This window comes from Penicillium alfredii, assembly GCF_028826965.1.
Source record: "Penicillium alfredii strain IBT 34128 chromosome Unknown utg000004l_segment0_segment0, whole genome shotgun sequence".
Lineage (NCBI taxonomy): Eukaryota > Fungi > Ascomycota > Eurotiomycetes > Eurotiales > Aspergillaceae > Penicillium > Penicillium alfredii.
Window position 1 is genome coordinate 112,506 of NW_026622701.1, and position 14,281 is coordinate 126,786.

The 14,281-nt window shown below is 51.5% G+C and overlaps 5 protein-coding genes across 5 annotated transcripts; 4 read left to right on the forward strand and 1 right to left on the reverse strand.

Moving 5' to 3' along the window:
* Positions 1-1,403: 1,403 nt before the first annotated feature.
* On the forward strand, positions 1,404-3,381 carry NUU61_001669 (uncharacterized protein; the record flags this gene model as incomplete). The annotated part of the gene is made up of 3 exons (XM_056652251.1): positions 1,404-1,739; positions 1,848-2,391; positions 2,456-3,381. 3 exons carry the CDS (start codon positions 1,404-1,406, stop codon positions 3,379-3,381), a joined length of 1,806 nt encoding a protein of 601 aa, XP_056513318.1.
* A 1,602-nt stretch (positions 3,382-4,983) lies between these two features.
* Positions 4,984-5,716, reverse strand: htz1 (histone H2AZ; the record flags this gene model as incomplete). Its single annotated transcript, XM_056652252.1, has 3 exons — positions 4,984-5,231; positions 5,292-5,361; positions 5,618-5,716. The coding sequence occupies 3 exons, from the start codon at positions 5,714-5,716 to the stop codon at positions 4,984-4,986; spliced, it is 417 nt and encodes a 138-aa protein (XP_056513319.1).
* A 713-nt stretch (positions 5,717-6,429) lies between these two features.
* Positions 6,430-7,156, forward strand: NUU61_001671 (PHO88 family protein; the record flags this gene model as incomplete). The annotated part of the gene is made up of 3 exons (XM_056652253.1): positions 6,430-6,446; positions 6,548-6,708; positions 6,771-7,156. 3 exons carry the CDS (start codon positions 6,430-6,432, stop codon positions 7,154-7,156), a joined length of 564 nt encoding a protein of 187 aa, XP_056513320.1.
* Positions 7,157-8,405: 1,249 nt separating this feature from the next.
* gpdA (glyceraldehyde 3-phosphate dehydrogenase GpdA) lies at positions 8,406-9,734 on the forward strand (the record flags this gene model as incomplete). Its single annotated transcript, XM_056652254.1, has 6 exons — positions 8,406-8,453; positions 8,516-8,529; positions 8,594-8,657; positions 8,731-9,418; positions 9,475-9,645; positions 9,706-9,734. 6 exons carry the CDS (start codon positions 8,406-8,408, stop codon positions 9,732-9,734), a joined length of 1,014 nt encoding a protein of 337 aa, XP_056513321.1.
* Positions 9,735-10,888: 1,154 nt separating this feature from the next.
* Positions 10,889-14,044, forward strand: hdaA (histone deacetylase hdaA; the record flags this gene model as incomplete). The annotated part of the gene is made up of 15 exons (XM_056652255.1): positions 10,889-11,528; positions 11,593-11,875; positions 11,927-11,940; positions 11,997-12,135; positions 12,192-12,304; positions 12,355-12,482; positions 12,543-12,750; positions 12,804-12,915; positions 12,977-13,024; positions 13,077-13,140; positions 13,192-13,284; positions 13,346-13,431; positions 13,496-13,575; positions 13,630-13,736; positions 13,814-14,044. The coding sequence occupies 15 exons, from the start codon at positions 10,889-10,891 to the stop codon at positions 14,042-14,044; spliced, it is 2,346 nt and encodes a 781-aa protein (XP_056513322.1).
* Between the last annotated feature and the right edge of the window lie 237 nt (positions 14,045-14,281).

The following is a 14,281-nucleotide window of genomic DNA, read 5'->3' on the forward strand; positions in this document are numbered from 1 at the left end:
GGAGCCGGTGTGTCACATCCGTTGAGCACGAGGCACGAACTGTTGGACTGATCAGATGTCACCGAAAAGAAGAAAAGAAAAAGAAAAACGATCTCGTGCGAGTGAAAAAAAAAAACAAAACCTTCAAAAGTACTCCGTACATCCAAGTCTTCTTTTTCTTTTCAGGGGGCTCTCCACACCCAAGCGGAGCCCCTAAACCCATCGAGCCTAAGGAAAAGAAAAAGAAAAAAAAAAAAGGACGCTCAAGAGATCACTAGGGAGGAAAAAAAAAAAGAAGGATGGACAGGGGAGCCGACCGCTGGGGCATCGGCGCTGATTCGGCAAGGCACCCGCTTCTCCCTAACTCAGGGGCCGATCTTCATGGATTTTATGAGGGGAGAAAGGGGGTTGGAAAGAAAATGAAAAGTTCTGGATGTTGTCAACTCTGGAACTGGTGTGCTTAAGCATTGGAGGCTATACTTATAACCATGGAGATCCATGGTTATACTTGTCAACATATTCCAAGCACAGGAAGAGACGAGAAACTTGCAATTCCCGAATACTCCTGGTACTCCTGGATAAATGGAATATTCTATATTATAGTAATAGAGTAATATCACAATACTAGTACGCACCATTCTGGTTGGTAATAAATACCCGTGGATGAGTATTACTAGAAGCCACCGAAATGGCTATAAGTACACATCGCTCCTCTGACAGTCCAACACCCTTGATTTTGTTCCATCCTATATTTTATGTTCTATATCCGATATCCTTCTAGGTATACCCTCGATTTGCATACTTCAATTCCTGTGTCCAGCTTATCGCACCTCCTTACTCCCGTGGTCTTGGCGGGGAGTGGACCGGCTCTCTTGCGCTTTCCTCGCATCTCCAAAATCCTTTTCTTCTTCTCCCCCGCTTCTCTCTCTGTCTCGCTTCCTCACTTTCTCTCGCTTTCTCTTCTCTCTTTTTTTTTCTGCTATCTTCTCTTCTCCCTCCACTCCATCTGTGTCTTGGGACTCGAGGTTTCTCGGAGGGGAAGTTTGGATCTGAAGATCAAAAGAAAAAAAGAAAAAAAGAGAACCCCCCTTTCTTCATGACTCGAGCACGACGTGAACTGCATGAGCGATTTGTCTGATTTCTCGATCATTTGGTTGTTTGGATTGTGAATCCCTTCTCTTTCACTCGAGTGTCTGGTTCCTGTACGCCAGGAACTTGGGATTCGGTTTATTTTCTTATTTTTCGCCCCGTCCACACCCGCACAATCCCGTTCCCCTCCAACCTCTTCCCCCCGTTGTGCGGTCGCTCTGATGTTCGAGTAGTCCCGGATCAAACATCGGGATTATCTTTTTCGACCTGGATTGTTTGGTGGATTTTTTTTTCGTGCCCACATTCCTCGGGTCCTCGCCTAGGAATTTTCAGCCATGAGTTATCAACAATCGGACATGTATCACGATTCCTCCGCGCGTTCCCCCGGCTCCCAGCGGCATCAACAACCCCTACATCGTCAACCTTCACGCCAGTTTGACGCTTACGGTCCCATGCCTGTCAATCTGTACGAGGATCAGATGGCCCGCTACGAGTCGGCCCGACTGGAGCGGTTGAACCCGTCGCTGCAGAACAACTCGTACGGCTATGATCTGTCAGGCTCGCAGACGTGGAATCCGAATGGATTTGCCAACGCACAAACACTGGGTGGCATTCGATCGGCCTCGGCCAGTTTGAAGCCGGCCGCTCGCGGAAGGACTGGCCTGCCCACGGTATGTTTGACTGAGATGACCTAGAGAAAATCAGAACCAAAACAACAACAAAAAAAAAAAGAAAAGGAAAAGAAGAAGACATAGCTGACCCCTTTGTGCACAAAATAGACCTGGCTCGATCAGCAGCCCGGCATGCCTAACACCTTCTCCAACCTGGGCCCCGGAGGACTTCAAAGTGCCGCGATGCGACCGGAACCATCGGCTTCGTCTGAAGCCGATGACGAACTCATCCCGACTGCGATCGTGATCAAGAACATCCCCTTTGCTGTGAAGAAGGAGCAGCTGGTGCAGTTGATGACAGAGTTGAACCTCCCCCTGCCTTACGCCTTCAACTACCACTTCGACAACGGCGTGTTCCGTGGTCTGGCCTTTGCCAACTTCACCTCGGCGGAGGAGACGGCCACAGTGATTGAGGTTCTGAACCACTTTGAACTGCAAGGCCGGAAACTGCGGGTCGAGTACAAGAAGATGCTGCCGCTTCAGGAACGCGAACGCATCGAGCGTGAAAAGCGAGAGCGTCGGGGCCAGCTGGAAGAACAGCACCGCCCCATGCCATCCTCTCAGCTTCACACGCAGAGTTCCATGTCCTCATTGACTTCGCATATCCCTGCAACCTCTCCGTCGCCCGTATCCCAGCGCGGTCAGAAGCTTGGTAGGTTTTTATGAAAACAAACACACCTGAACACGCGATGCTAATATATTCCCTCTATCTACAGATGTGGATTTGAACGACACCACGACCCTCCAGTACTATTCGCAGCTCTTGTTGTTCAAGGAAGATACTGGTCGCGATTCGGTGATTTTCCCTCCCAACCTGACTCCGTCCCACCGCCGCACGGTCCACACTCTGGCCCACAACATGGGCCTTGCTCATGCCTCTCGTGGCAGCGGCGAGCAACGCCAGGTCCAGGTGTTCAAGGTGGCCGCGGGCACCAATGTGAGCCCGCCCCTGTCGTCCATCCCGCCCGCGGGCCAGTCGGACAGCTCTCGTCGTGGCCTGAACCGTGCCGCCACCATCGACTTTAGCGAGGCTCGCAATGAGGGAGGGCCCGGTGCCTTGAACACTCTCCGTGGGCAGAACTCCGGCTTCCTTGGCGTCTTGGACTCGCCGAGCAACTTTGCCAATACCCAAAACCTGCGGGCGGCTAAGTCGTTCGCGGATCTCCGCTCCTACACCCCATCGCCCGTTCCCTCGTCCGCCAGCTTCCCGGCCGCTCTGCAGTCCAATGGAACGCGGTTACAGTACGAGGGTGCACCGACTGGAAGCTCCAACACCCCCACTCTCACCTCGGCGCCCTCTGGGTCCTCTCTCGGCGTGCAGCGTGATGACAACCTGCTGGTCAACAGCCTGGGTGGACTGTCGTTGGGCACGGGCATTGGCGGCCCAAACTCGAGCCCTCGTCGCTTGAGGGGCATGTTCTCTTGGGACCAGGACACTCAGCCCTCAACTGCAGGAACTATCGGTAGCAACCGTGGTATGGGAGTGGGATATGATACCCCGCAGCAAGAGCGCATGCCGATGCGCCAGCCCCGCGGCCCGACCCCTGAGAAAGGCCCCGGTTTTCGCCGCCAAAATGGCCACCAACCGCGTGGGAGTGATGAGCTTCGCACGAGTTCCGGAGTCGAGATTATTGTGGAGTAGGCCACAGAGAAGCGATTGACGATGGCGATCCCCCCACCTTTTTGCTTTTGCCAGCATCCGACTGATTTGCCGCGAGATGAATACCACTTGTATCACGAGGCCCACCCTTTGGGAATTACCGGCTTACGATTCGATGAGGGATGACGAGATGACACCAACAACCAAAAAAAAAAGAAGAAAAAAAATAAAGACCAGAAAATCCTTTTTACCGCTGATCTGGCCACGCTTTAGACGTTTCTTTTTGGGGCAGCCCACACCACCCAACGCGCTTTGGATGTACGCTTTTTTGAATTTCCCGAGTCGCCACAGTTCCCGCTCAATAAACCCCTGGCCTTTTGAATCTTGTTTGATACTTACGGGTGCCTTGCATGCAAGACCCTGGCTTTCCCTGTGTTCCACCTATGCCATTTTTTTTTTGTGGCCGAGGGGGACTTGACGACCCGACTATGCCGCTTGGTGAAACGCGATGCATACAACGAATGACGCCCAAAAAGACCTTTGCCGATGGCAGAAGAAACGACAATACCAGCATTTGCATATTCTTGTCTGTTTTAGTTTTGTACATGGGGTGACTCGCATCTGTTTAATGTTTCTGGCCCTATCTTTACCTCTTGACGCCGTATCCCCTAATTGCTTTTCGGGACAACTCCTGTTTGGCCGGGCGTGGTGATTTTTTCTTGTTTGGTCTCTTCCCCCCTCTTCTCTCTTTTTCAATATGCAGTGGCAATCTTTTTTTTTCCTTCTCTCTTCATTTCTTCACCTTTTACTTTCTGCGTGGATGTGACTTCCTCTTGGACCTCGTCGAGTATACCCAGATCTATATGAGTCCGCACTCGCTACTGACCTGGGCCTTGGTCTCGCTCGAGGAGCCATGGTGGTTTCCCCCCCCCCCCCTCTTTGCTATTTCCGCGGTCCAGGGCATTTTGATGTACTCAGATTTGGACAATGTACCTTTGACTGTTTCCTGATAGGGTTTGTGCTGAGTGAGACGCCACCGTATAGCCGGTCATCTAGAGTGTCTAGCCCTGGGTCATCGCCCGTAGTATGTCTCTCGGGAAATTGAAATCGCAGAAATAACTCAAACATTGCTGACGATTGCGCCAGTGTTCTCACGAGCGCAGGAAAATTCCGCCAAGGCCACATTGCGCAGATCTTTGTTTATTATTCTGGGCCTCCGTTCCTCCGAGGTATGCAGGTCCCTGTCGATCCCCCGTGCGCCCAGAGCCGCGAACTTTGTTCGGGGGGGTATCTTTCAAGAGGGAGTTCATAGGTCTAGTGCAAGTATGAGTTGAAAACTGTACTTACTCTATAGATCAATCCAGAGACTCAAGATAGACACATGGACAGCACTGAAAAGATAGCTTTACAAGTCGAAGCAGAAATAGCATTTCCCACACTACCAGGATATCCCCATTTTCCCATTACAGCGCCCTGTGAACTAGACATGAACATGGAAAGCAGACAAGAAAACAATCAAAGACCGGGGAATAGACAGAAAAGACAAAGAGAAAAGAAAATACATCAGAGGAGAGCGCCGTCAAGAACAAATGACAAAGATCGCGAGAGATAGTCCGATTACTCGGGCTGAATCGCAGATCGGGTCTAGAACTCGGGCTTGCCCTTCTTCTTCTGCTCGACCTTGAGCAACAGTGCACGGTTGATGCGCGGCAGGACACCACCGAACGCAATGGTGGCGCGGATGAGGGTGTCCAGCTCTTCGTCACCACGGATGGCGAGCTGCAAGTGTCGGGGCGTGATACGCTTGACCTTCAGGTCCTTGGCAGCGTTGCCTGCCAACTCTAGCACTTCGGCGGTCAGGTACTCGAGGACGGCCGTCACGTAGACCGCGGCTGCGGAAACTTATCAGCACTACTCGAATAGGCACGAGGACGAAGCGAGAAATGACTTACCCTTAGCACCAACACGCATCTTGTTTTGGGTGTTGTTCTTCAAGAAACGCTTGACACGACCACAGGGGAACTAAAGGACGCGAGGTGAGGTTAGCGGGGGGGTTGTTTGGGGCCAGGGGGTGAGCCGGCGATTCAGAAGGACCATGGTCAACAGTCAAGACGTGCGACCGGGCAACGCCACGCCTGCGAGTCCTGGAGCGACGAGGCCCCTATTGACCAGCGACAGGAAGCCAAGTCGACGCGTCGGCCGGTTTCCATCGGACATCGCATTGCGAGGATCTCATCTGTGCCATGCTTCCGAACCCACCGAGAGAGGGCCAACTGACCTGCAGACCAGCCTTTGCACTGTGAGACTTCTGGGCCTTCCCCGCAGCGTCGCCCTTCCCGCCCTTTCCACCGATAGACTTTCCCTTTCCACCAGGCATTGTGAAATAATTGTCCGAGAAGAGTCGCGAAGATGAATCAACCGCGTCAGAGACAAATCAAAGGTGATCTGACACGCGGGGGGATGAGAAGGCGATTCAGAAAGCGGGAGGCACGCGCGTTGTTGATGGATGGAGGAGGCAGAAATGTCCAAGCCTTCCGGGTCGCTTAAGACGGCCTGGCGCTAGTCCCAATGCGGTAACCAACCCAAGGTGTGCTTGTCAGTTCACCCAGTCAACGGTGCCCTGGTGAAGTCCAAGGAGAGGGTCAAAGTTGTCATTTTCAGTAAGACTCAAGAGGCTATCAGCTGGGACTTTCCAAAGATCCAGCTTCGGAAAGCCAAGGAGCATGGGAGGAGATAATACCACTGCGGGAGCGCGCGGCAATCTTCATCCTCATAGTCTCTCTGAATGACACTCCGCTCCGGAGTGAGTGAGTCCCCAATGTTATCGGTTCCACAGCCATGGTCCAGTCTCCTGTGTTCCGGGAAAATGGTGGTGCAATCGTCGATGCAAGTTCCAGTCGGGTTTGGTGATGAGGTGCAGCGGGGGCTCGTGGTCATGTGACCACGACCCCGAGATGTCGGCTCAATGGTTATTCCGGTAGAAAGCCAGGTGGCCCGCGACCCTCGACTTTTCAAATTGTATCGTTATCCCCCCCCCCCCGGGCAGTCTTTCCATCCTCCCCTGTATCAGGTCCTTTGTCAACCGGAAATATGGTGTCTCCTCAAGTGTAAGTCACCTCGATTCTGTTGTTGTATTGTGTTTTTTTTTTCTCGCCCGGAATACACCTCTACGCGGTCTACTAGCTGGTCACGCGCTGACATTGCATAGAACCAACCTAGCCATCATCTTGGTGATGATGCAGCTGGCTAAGAAGATTCCCTTCGATGACCCCAATGTCCTGCTCATGGTACGCGGCATGTACATCTTGTCGAACGTGATCATCCTGGCCGTGTACCTGTACACACAGTCGAAGATCAACCAGAAAAAGGGTAGGTGTCATGCCATCATGTGAAAGAGGTGTCTAGTTGTGTTAATATTCTTGTCTCTTCAGATATGACGACACTGAAATATGTCGAGCCCGCTCCCATGGGCAGTGGCGAGGAGCCCCGTCCCGTCACCACGACCAACATGGATTACGACAAGTCGCAGCTGCGCCAGTTGATCCGCAGCCAGCTCATGGGTGTGGGCATGATGGGTGTGATGCACGTGTACTTCAAGTACACCAACCCGCTGCTTATCCAATCGATCATCCCCCTGAAGGGCGCGTTCGAGTCCAACCTGGTCAAGATCCACCTGTTCGGCAAGCCGGCGACCGGTGATTTGCAGCGGCCCTTCAAGGCCCAGGGCGGCTTGATGTCTCAGGGTCAGCCCAAGAGCGATAAGGCGTCGATCGAGAGTGCCGAGAAGAATTGGCGAGGCGGTGTCAAGGAGGAGTAAAAGGAGGCGGGTCCATCCTGCGCGCCCATCTTCGGAAAGCATACCATCAGTGTGAACACGAGTTGGAACCCATAGAGAGATGCATGGCGAAGCCTGCTGTTTTTTTTTTTTTTTTTTTCTTCTTCTTTTGAATGGACTGTATTATAAATCAAACTTGCTTTCAAACCCATAAATCCATGGATCCATGACCGTACTGGACTGTGTTGATATTGCCCGGTAATTGTTCCATGCTGTGTCACTGCAGGATATATTCCATGCAGACCTTGGGGGTAGCAGGCAACGTCACATGGAGACCAGCGCCACGGTGGCTGGGCGTTATCAGTTGCCCGATGCCCCGATGGCCGTGGGTGGATTGATAATCCAATTGGCAATAATATAAAAATAATATAATATAATATAATATAAAGAAATACAAATATAAAGATATAATAAATAATAAATCAATAAATAATAAATAATAAAAATCTGCTGGTCCCGTGCCAGCTCTCTCGGTGACTGTTTCCGGGCTGTTCGCTGTCTTTACTCGATCGGTCCACCGCAGGCCAAGACGGCCAGGTTCGAGGGATTATTGAGTGATTGAATGATTGCATTCAATGTATTTATTTTATATTTCATTTTATATTTTTATATTCTAAATCTTATTTTATTTGCTGTCCTATGTACCGTCCTACCGCCCCCAATTCGTGGTATGTGCCCCTCCAGTCGTGGCATCATTACCTTTCTTTTTTTACCCCTCCATGCTCCGTCATACCCCGGCCCGGGTCCCTCCATAGACACCCTTCTACCTCGGGGTCTTCCGTAGATTATCGTGTGCTTCCCGAACCCCGAATTGTTAGGCAAAAAATATTCTCGAGCTCCGAGGCAATCCAACTTAAAAAGGACCCAGTGTCGGATCATCGTCAGCTTATTGGCAGAACGGGAGCTACCGAGGGGTAGAAAGAAGGCCAAATATCGTGACTCTTCCTGCTTTGCCCGGTGTATGAAACCGGAAATGGGGGGAATACATTCTGGGGCAAAGAGAGCTGCTCGGTGTGTGAGCGGTCCGTTGCGTCAGTCGCCCCTTCATTACTTCTTCCCCTCCCCCGCCAGTTTCTTCTTCTTCTTCTTCTTCTTCTTCTCTTCTCCATCTCTCTTGATTTCTTTCTTTCTACCATCCACTCAACTCTCCTGTGAGCTTCTTCTCCCCCCCTTCTACTTCACTTGTGGACTGGCCTAACCCCACACTCTTCGCTAGATCACTACCGCAATCATGGTCCCCAAGGTCGGCATCAACGGTTTCGGTCGTATTGGCCGCATTGTAAGTCTGCCCACATCCATGATACCTCCATCTTCTTCTATGATAACTAACCAGTGTCATAGGTCTTCCGCAATGCGTAAGTGAAAAAAAAGGGTCAAATCTGTGGAACCCCTCCATCTAACAATTTTTTTTTGTTTCAGCATCAACCACGGCGGTGTTGACGTTGTCGCTGTCAACGACCCCTTCATCGAGGTTCACTACGCTGTACGTGACTCTGGTCCATGGTCTATTTGTACCTATCTGCGACATCAGTACTAATCCCCATGACAATCCACAGGCCTACATGCTCAAGTATGACAGCACCCACGGCCAGTTCAAGGGTACCATCGAGGTCGATGGCACCAACGGCCTGATCGTCAACGGCAAGAAGATCCGCTTCTTCGCCGAGCGTGACCCCGCTCAGATCCCCTGGGCCGAGGCTGGCGCCGCCTACATCGTCGAGTCCACCGGTGTCTTCACCACCACCGACAAGGCCTCTGCCCACTTGAAGGGTGGTGCCAAGAAGGTCGTCATCTCCGCCCCCTCGGCCGATGCCCCCATGTTCGTCATGGGTGTCAACAACGACTCCTACAAGACCGACGTCAACGTCCTCTCCAACGCCTCGTGCACCACCAACTGCCTGGCTCCCCTCGCCAAAGTGGTCAACGACAACTTCGGTCTCGTTGAGGGTCTGATGACCACCGTCCACTCCTACACCGCCACCCAGAAGACCGTCGACGCTCCCTCGGCCAAGGACTGGCGTGGTGGCCGCACTGCGGCCCAGAACATCATCCCCAGCTCCACCGGTGCCGCCAAGGCCGTCGGCAAGGTCATCCCTGCCCTGAACGGCAAGCTGACCGGCATGGCCATGCGTGTGCCCACCTCCAACGTTTCCGTTGTTGACCTGACCTGCCGCATCGAGAAGGCCGCCTCCTACGACGAGATCAAGAAGGTCATCAAGGCCGCCTCCGAGAACGAGCTCAAGGGTAAGTCATGAGTACAGATCCCACTTAAATGTACTCTTTTCGTTGACTGGTTTTAGGTATCCTGGGCTACACCGAGGACGACATTGTCTCCACTGACCTCAACGGTGACGACAACTCCTCCATTTTCGATGCCAAGGCTGGTATCGCCCTGAACTCCAACTTCATCAAGCTTGTCTCCTGGTACGACAATGAGTGGGGCTACTCCCACCGTGTTGTTGACCTCATTGGTAAGTCATTCGCATTTCCTCTTGTCTTTTTTAAGACATTCCACTGACTGTCTTTTCCAGCCTACATCGCCAAGGTCGATGGCCAGTAGGAATCAGGACAGCGTCCTGGGGTCAGGAGTGTTCTTTGAGGTGCTCAGCCCTTGATGTGGTCTTGACAATGCATGTGCCGCAAGGAGCCGTGTCACCTTGTAGACAAAAAAACCAGATAACGTCATTTTAATGAAACGATACACTTTCTGTTAAGAACTTTTTCAAAAATATGGTCAATGTGTTTTCCCAGGCAATTGTGTTCCTGGCTCACAACCACATCTATGGATCTGAAACATCGGGCTCGGCTTTGCTGCCTGCAGATATGCCGCATATACACTCTGAATCTCATCTAATGGAAAAATTTGTGATGAAATAAATATCCATTACCCTTTCCCTAATTGTTTCCCTACTAAATCTATTTTCTAATTACAAGTGGTCAGTATCTAGCAGATCTACAACAAACCTGTAGATATCATATTTGCAGTGCTTAACCAGGAATTCTCCTCAATGATCACTTAACCAGCATCAAGGATGCTATTCTCTAAATATCTTTTGATCAAGCACACTCAGCAAATCTACTTAGGTATGTGCTAGTCGATAAGCCCACTATAAGATGGAATCTTTTGAATCAGCCCCACTACCGTGCAGACCGCCCTATATACTGCACCGCATTAGACTCCATATAGAAGGCGGTATAGAACACGGTGGAGGAGGCAATGTCCGGCAGTAAGAAAGACTGGCCCAAAAGGGATCCAGCGTGCACATCGTTGAATCCCCCATTATCACTTGAACTGTTCCTACACCCTCGTGCAGCTACGGGTACACCCACATAATCAAACCCAGGTCAGGTGTATATTGGTTAGTTGTCCTCAACTTACTACAAATAGAGTCTCACCAGTGAAAACAGGCTGCTCCACAGGCACCGAGTCTCGGCCGCGCGGTACCAGCCAGGGCTTGGTTATATACCCGTTTCAGGGTAGCCACTGGAGACATCTCAAGCTAGACATTGGACATTCTGTGGCTCTTTTGCCCATGAATTTCTTTTTGAGCATATCCTGAGTATTCTATCTGTCCAATTGGCTCACCCATGCGACAGTTGTGAGAGTGATCAAAAGACATTGACCCAGCGCAAATCTTGTCATGAGACATTAAGCTGCAATCGCTTTACCTTAAATTAAGTGGGCTAGCTTGTCTGCCTATGCGACTCAGTGCCATGGAAACAGACGAGGACACTGTTATGGGGGACCCCCAGAAGCGCCCTTCTCTTCCTTCCCACCCTTCTCTTAACCATCTTCCCCCCCCTACCCATCTCTCTTCCAGTGCAGATCCTGCTTTGGCACCATCTGCCCTTTCACAGAATTTACCTGCATCTCCCTCCCCTGGTTCCGAGACACCACAGACCTCAGACTCGATTGGCCCAGACGGAATGCCTCGACGCCGTCGCCGAGGTAGCAGCCGGGGCAATGTGGCTGCCCGGGCCTATGGTCCTGCTGAAAGCCTGCCTGTCAGGCGGGATAGTCTTTTGGAGCCAAATTCAGACTGGTCTGACGATGAGAAAGTGAAGGCCAAAGCCGGCCTTCCGGTTGGCTCACTTCCCACGGGCTACTGCTATGATCCGCGGATGCGGTATCATTGTGAGGTCCGCCCCACCGCAGATGTACACCCTGAGGATCCCAGACGCATCTACTACATCTTCAAAGAATTCTGTCTCGCTGGCCTTGTGAATCACCCCGAGGCTACTCATCCGTTGGCTCCCCAGACAATGGTGCGGATCCACGCCCGTGATGCCACCGAGGAAGAGATTGTTCTTGTCCACACCGAAGCTCATTATGCATTTGTCCAGAGCACCAAAGGTATGATTGATTTGACACTTCTCGGCTCTTACAAAAACAAAGTAACACTGACTTGGAAGTCTAGATATGAGTGATGGCCAGCTGGTGGATTTGGAGCACAACCGTGATTCTATCTACTTCAACAAACTTACATTTGCGTCTTCCCTCTTGTCTGCTGGAGGCGCCATCGAGACTTGCAAAGCCGTCGCCCAGCGCAAGGTGAAGAATGCAATTGCTGTTGTTCGCCCTCCTGGTCATCATGCCGAGTACAACAAGACCATGGGATTCTGCCTGTTTAACAATGTGTCAGTTGCCGCACGGGTTTGCCAGAAGGAGCCGAACTGCCGCAAGATTATGATTCTGGACTGGTATGTGCACCATCGATGGGCTTTGATACTTCCATACTGACTTTGGGCTAGGGACGTTCATCATGGTATGCTCGACCTATCCGTGCCAAATACTTTGGACAGACAAACTCACGCATTACAGGCAACGGCATCCAGAAGGCGTTTTACAATGACCCCAACGTCCTCTACATTTCCATTCATGTTCACCAAAACGGCAAGTTTTATCCCGGAGGCGACGAAGGAGATTGGGACCACTGTGGTGAGGGCCCTGGACTCGGAAAGTAGGTATTGGGGTAATTTCTTTGATGCCATTGAGATCTCACTGACGTTTGGGTAGGAACATCAACATCCCTTGGCCTGATCAAGGCATGGGCGATGGAGACTATATGTTCGCTTTCCAGCAAGTTGTGATGCCCATTGCTCAGGAATTCGACCCTGATATGGTGATTGGTTGGTACAAACACCGCGTGTGCTCATTTCAAGCGCTGACAGAGACCTAGTTGCGGCTGGATTTGACGCCGCTGCCGGGGATGTACTAGGCGGCTGCTTCGTCTCCCCTCCATGCTATGCTCAAATGACCCACATGCTCATGACTCTGGCCAACGGCAAAGTTGCAATCTGCTTGGAGGTTGGTTGCTGTCTCTCCCCTTGCGATTGAAAATTATTAACATCACGGGGAATATCACAGGGAGGCTACAATTTCCGATCGATTTCCAAGTCGGCTTTGGCAGTGGCCAAGACTCTGATGGGAGAACCGCCCGAACGTTTGCTGGTTACCTCCGCCACTGAGCATGCCATTGGAACTGTCCGCCAGGTGGCGGCAATCCAATCCCAGTACTGGCGTTGCATGTTCCCCAAGGCACCCGCGCATTCCGTTTGGGCCGACCGACTTCATGGTAAGTGTTCTAGTAGGGATGAATCACCTTAATGGGACTGACCATCCTGGTAGATATCCTTCGCACATACCAGAGCAAGCAACTCTATGACAAACACAAACTCACCCCGCTGTACATCTACCGCACGGGTATTTCCAAGTCGTTTGAGAACCAGGTTCTGGCAAGGTAAGTCCTGGAAATGAACACCATATAGGCTATGGATGTTGAAAGCTCACTGTGCCTTCAGCCCCAATTATTACCAGAAAGTGCCGTTGGTTGTTATCTTCCATGACCCGTAGGTACCCCCGCAGCCACTTGGAAGCACCGGCTGACCTGACCCTCTTTAGTCCCGAGATCATGTCCCAGCCTCATCCAGTGACCAACCGGCTGGAAGCTCATAACACCTGGATGGTAAGTTGACTACTCGCTCTTTAATTGAATTCATGCTCATGTATGATCCAGGCCGATGTGCAGCGAGAGTACATCGCATGGATTGTGAGCAAAGGCTACGGCGTAATCGACGTGAACATTCCCAAGCACGTTACCAAGGAGCCGGTAAGTGTTGTGTTGAACGCCAGACTCCTTTCTCTGGGGTTTCTGACTGGAATCGATCTAGGCTTCCGGGAAATATGAAAAAGAAGATGAGGATCGTCCCTCTGCCACCGAAGAGCTGGCAAGCTATCTGTGGGACAACTACATTGAGTGAGTCATGAATCCAGCCCCAAGACACAATAGCAGGAACTTGTGTGCTAACGCATTTTGACAGACCCAACGACACCGGCCCTGTCTTCTTCGTGGGCATCGGCAACGCCTTTTTCGGAGTGGCCAATCTTTTGATGAACAGAGGTACGGTTCAGGCCAGCCATCGAAACCAGTGAGCTTCAACTAATCCAAGTAAAGAGGGACTGTACAAGCACATCAACGGGGTCATCTCCTTTGTGGCAGAGACTCCAGTCCGCGCGATCGCGTCGCACACTCAGACCTGGTTGTCGAAATGGTACCGCGAAGTAAGTTGCTCCCTACTGGTAGTCCAACGAGAGAGAAGAAAAGGGGGGGGGGGGGGGTGCTCACATTGTTCTCACAGAATTCCCTGGTTTTCGTATCGAGCACCCACGGCCTGTGGGTGAACACGGAACGAAAGCAGCACCTTCGGCGCTATGGCGGGCTGGTGAAGTCGCCCAGCTCCGGATTGAGTGAGATGATGGCGCAGCACAAGGATCGTGTCTTTGACTGGCTTGCCGAGCGTGCCGATGCTGAGCCCGAGGAAGAAGAAGAAGAAGAAGACGCCGACAAGGATACTGCGATGAAGGACTAAGGAGGAATATCTGCGAAGGAAAGGCGCTCCTTCTAGAGGCCACACGACGCTATGCCACTGCTACTCGATGTTTGATTTGATTTATCTTTCAACATTTCATTTGTGATTCTCAATTTTTTTCTTCTTCTTTTTGCTATCGCAGAGAGGCGTTAGGCAAGATCCCCAGAGGAATTGCACCATGGTTCACCTTGGATAAAAATAGGGTGGCGTTGCGTACGCTTGAGGACTTTGATGATC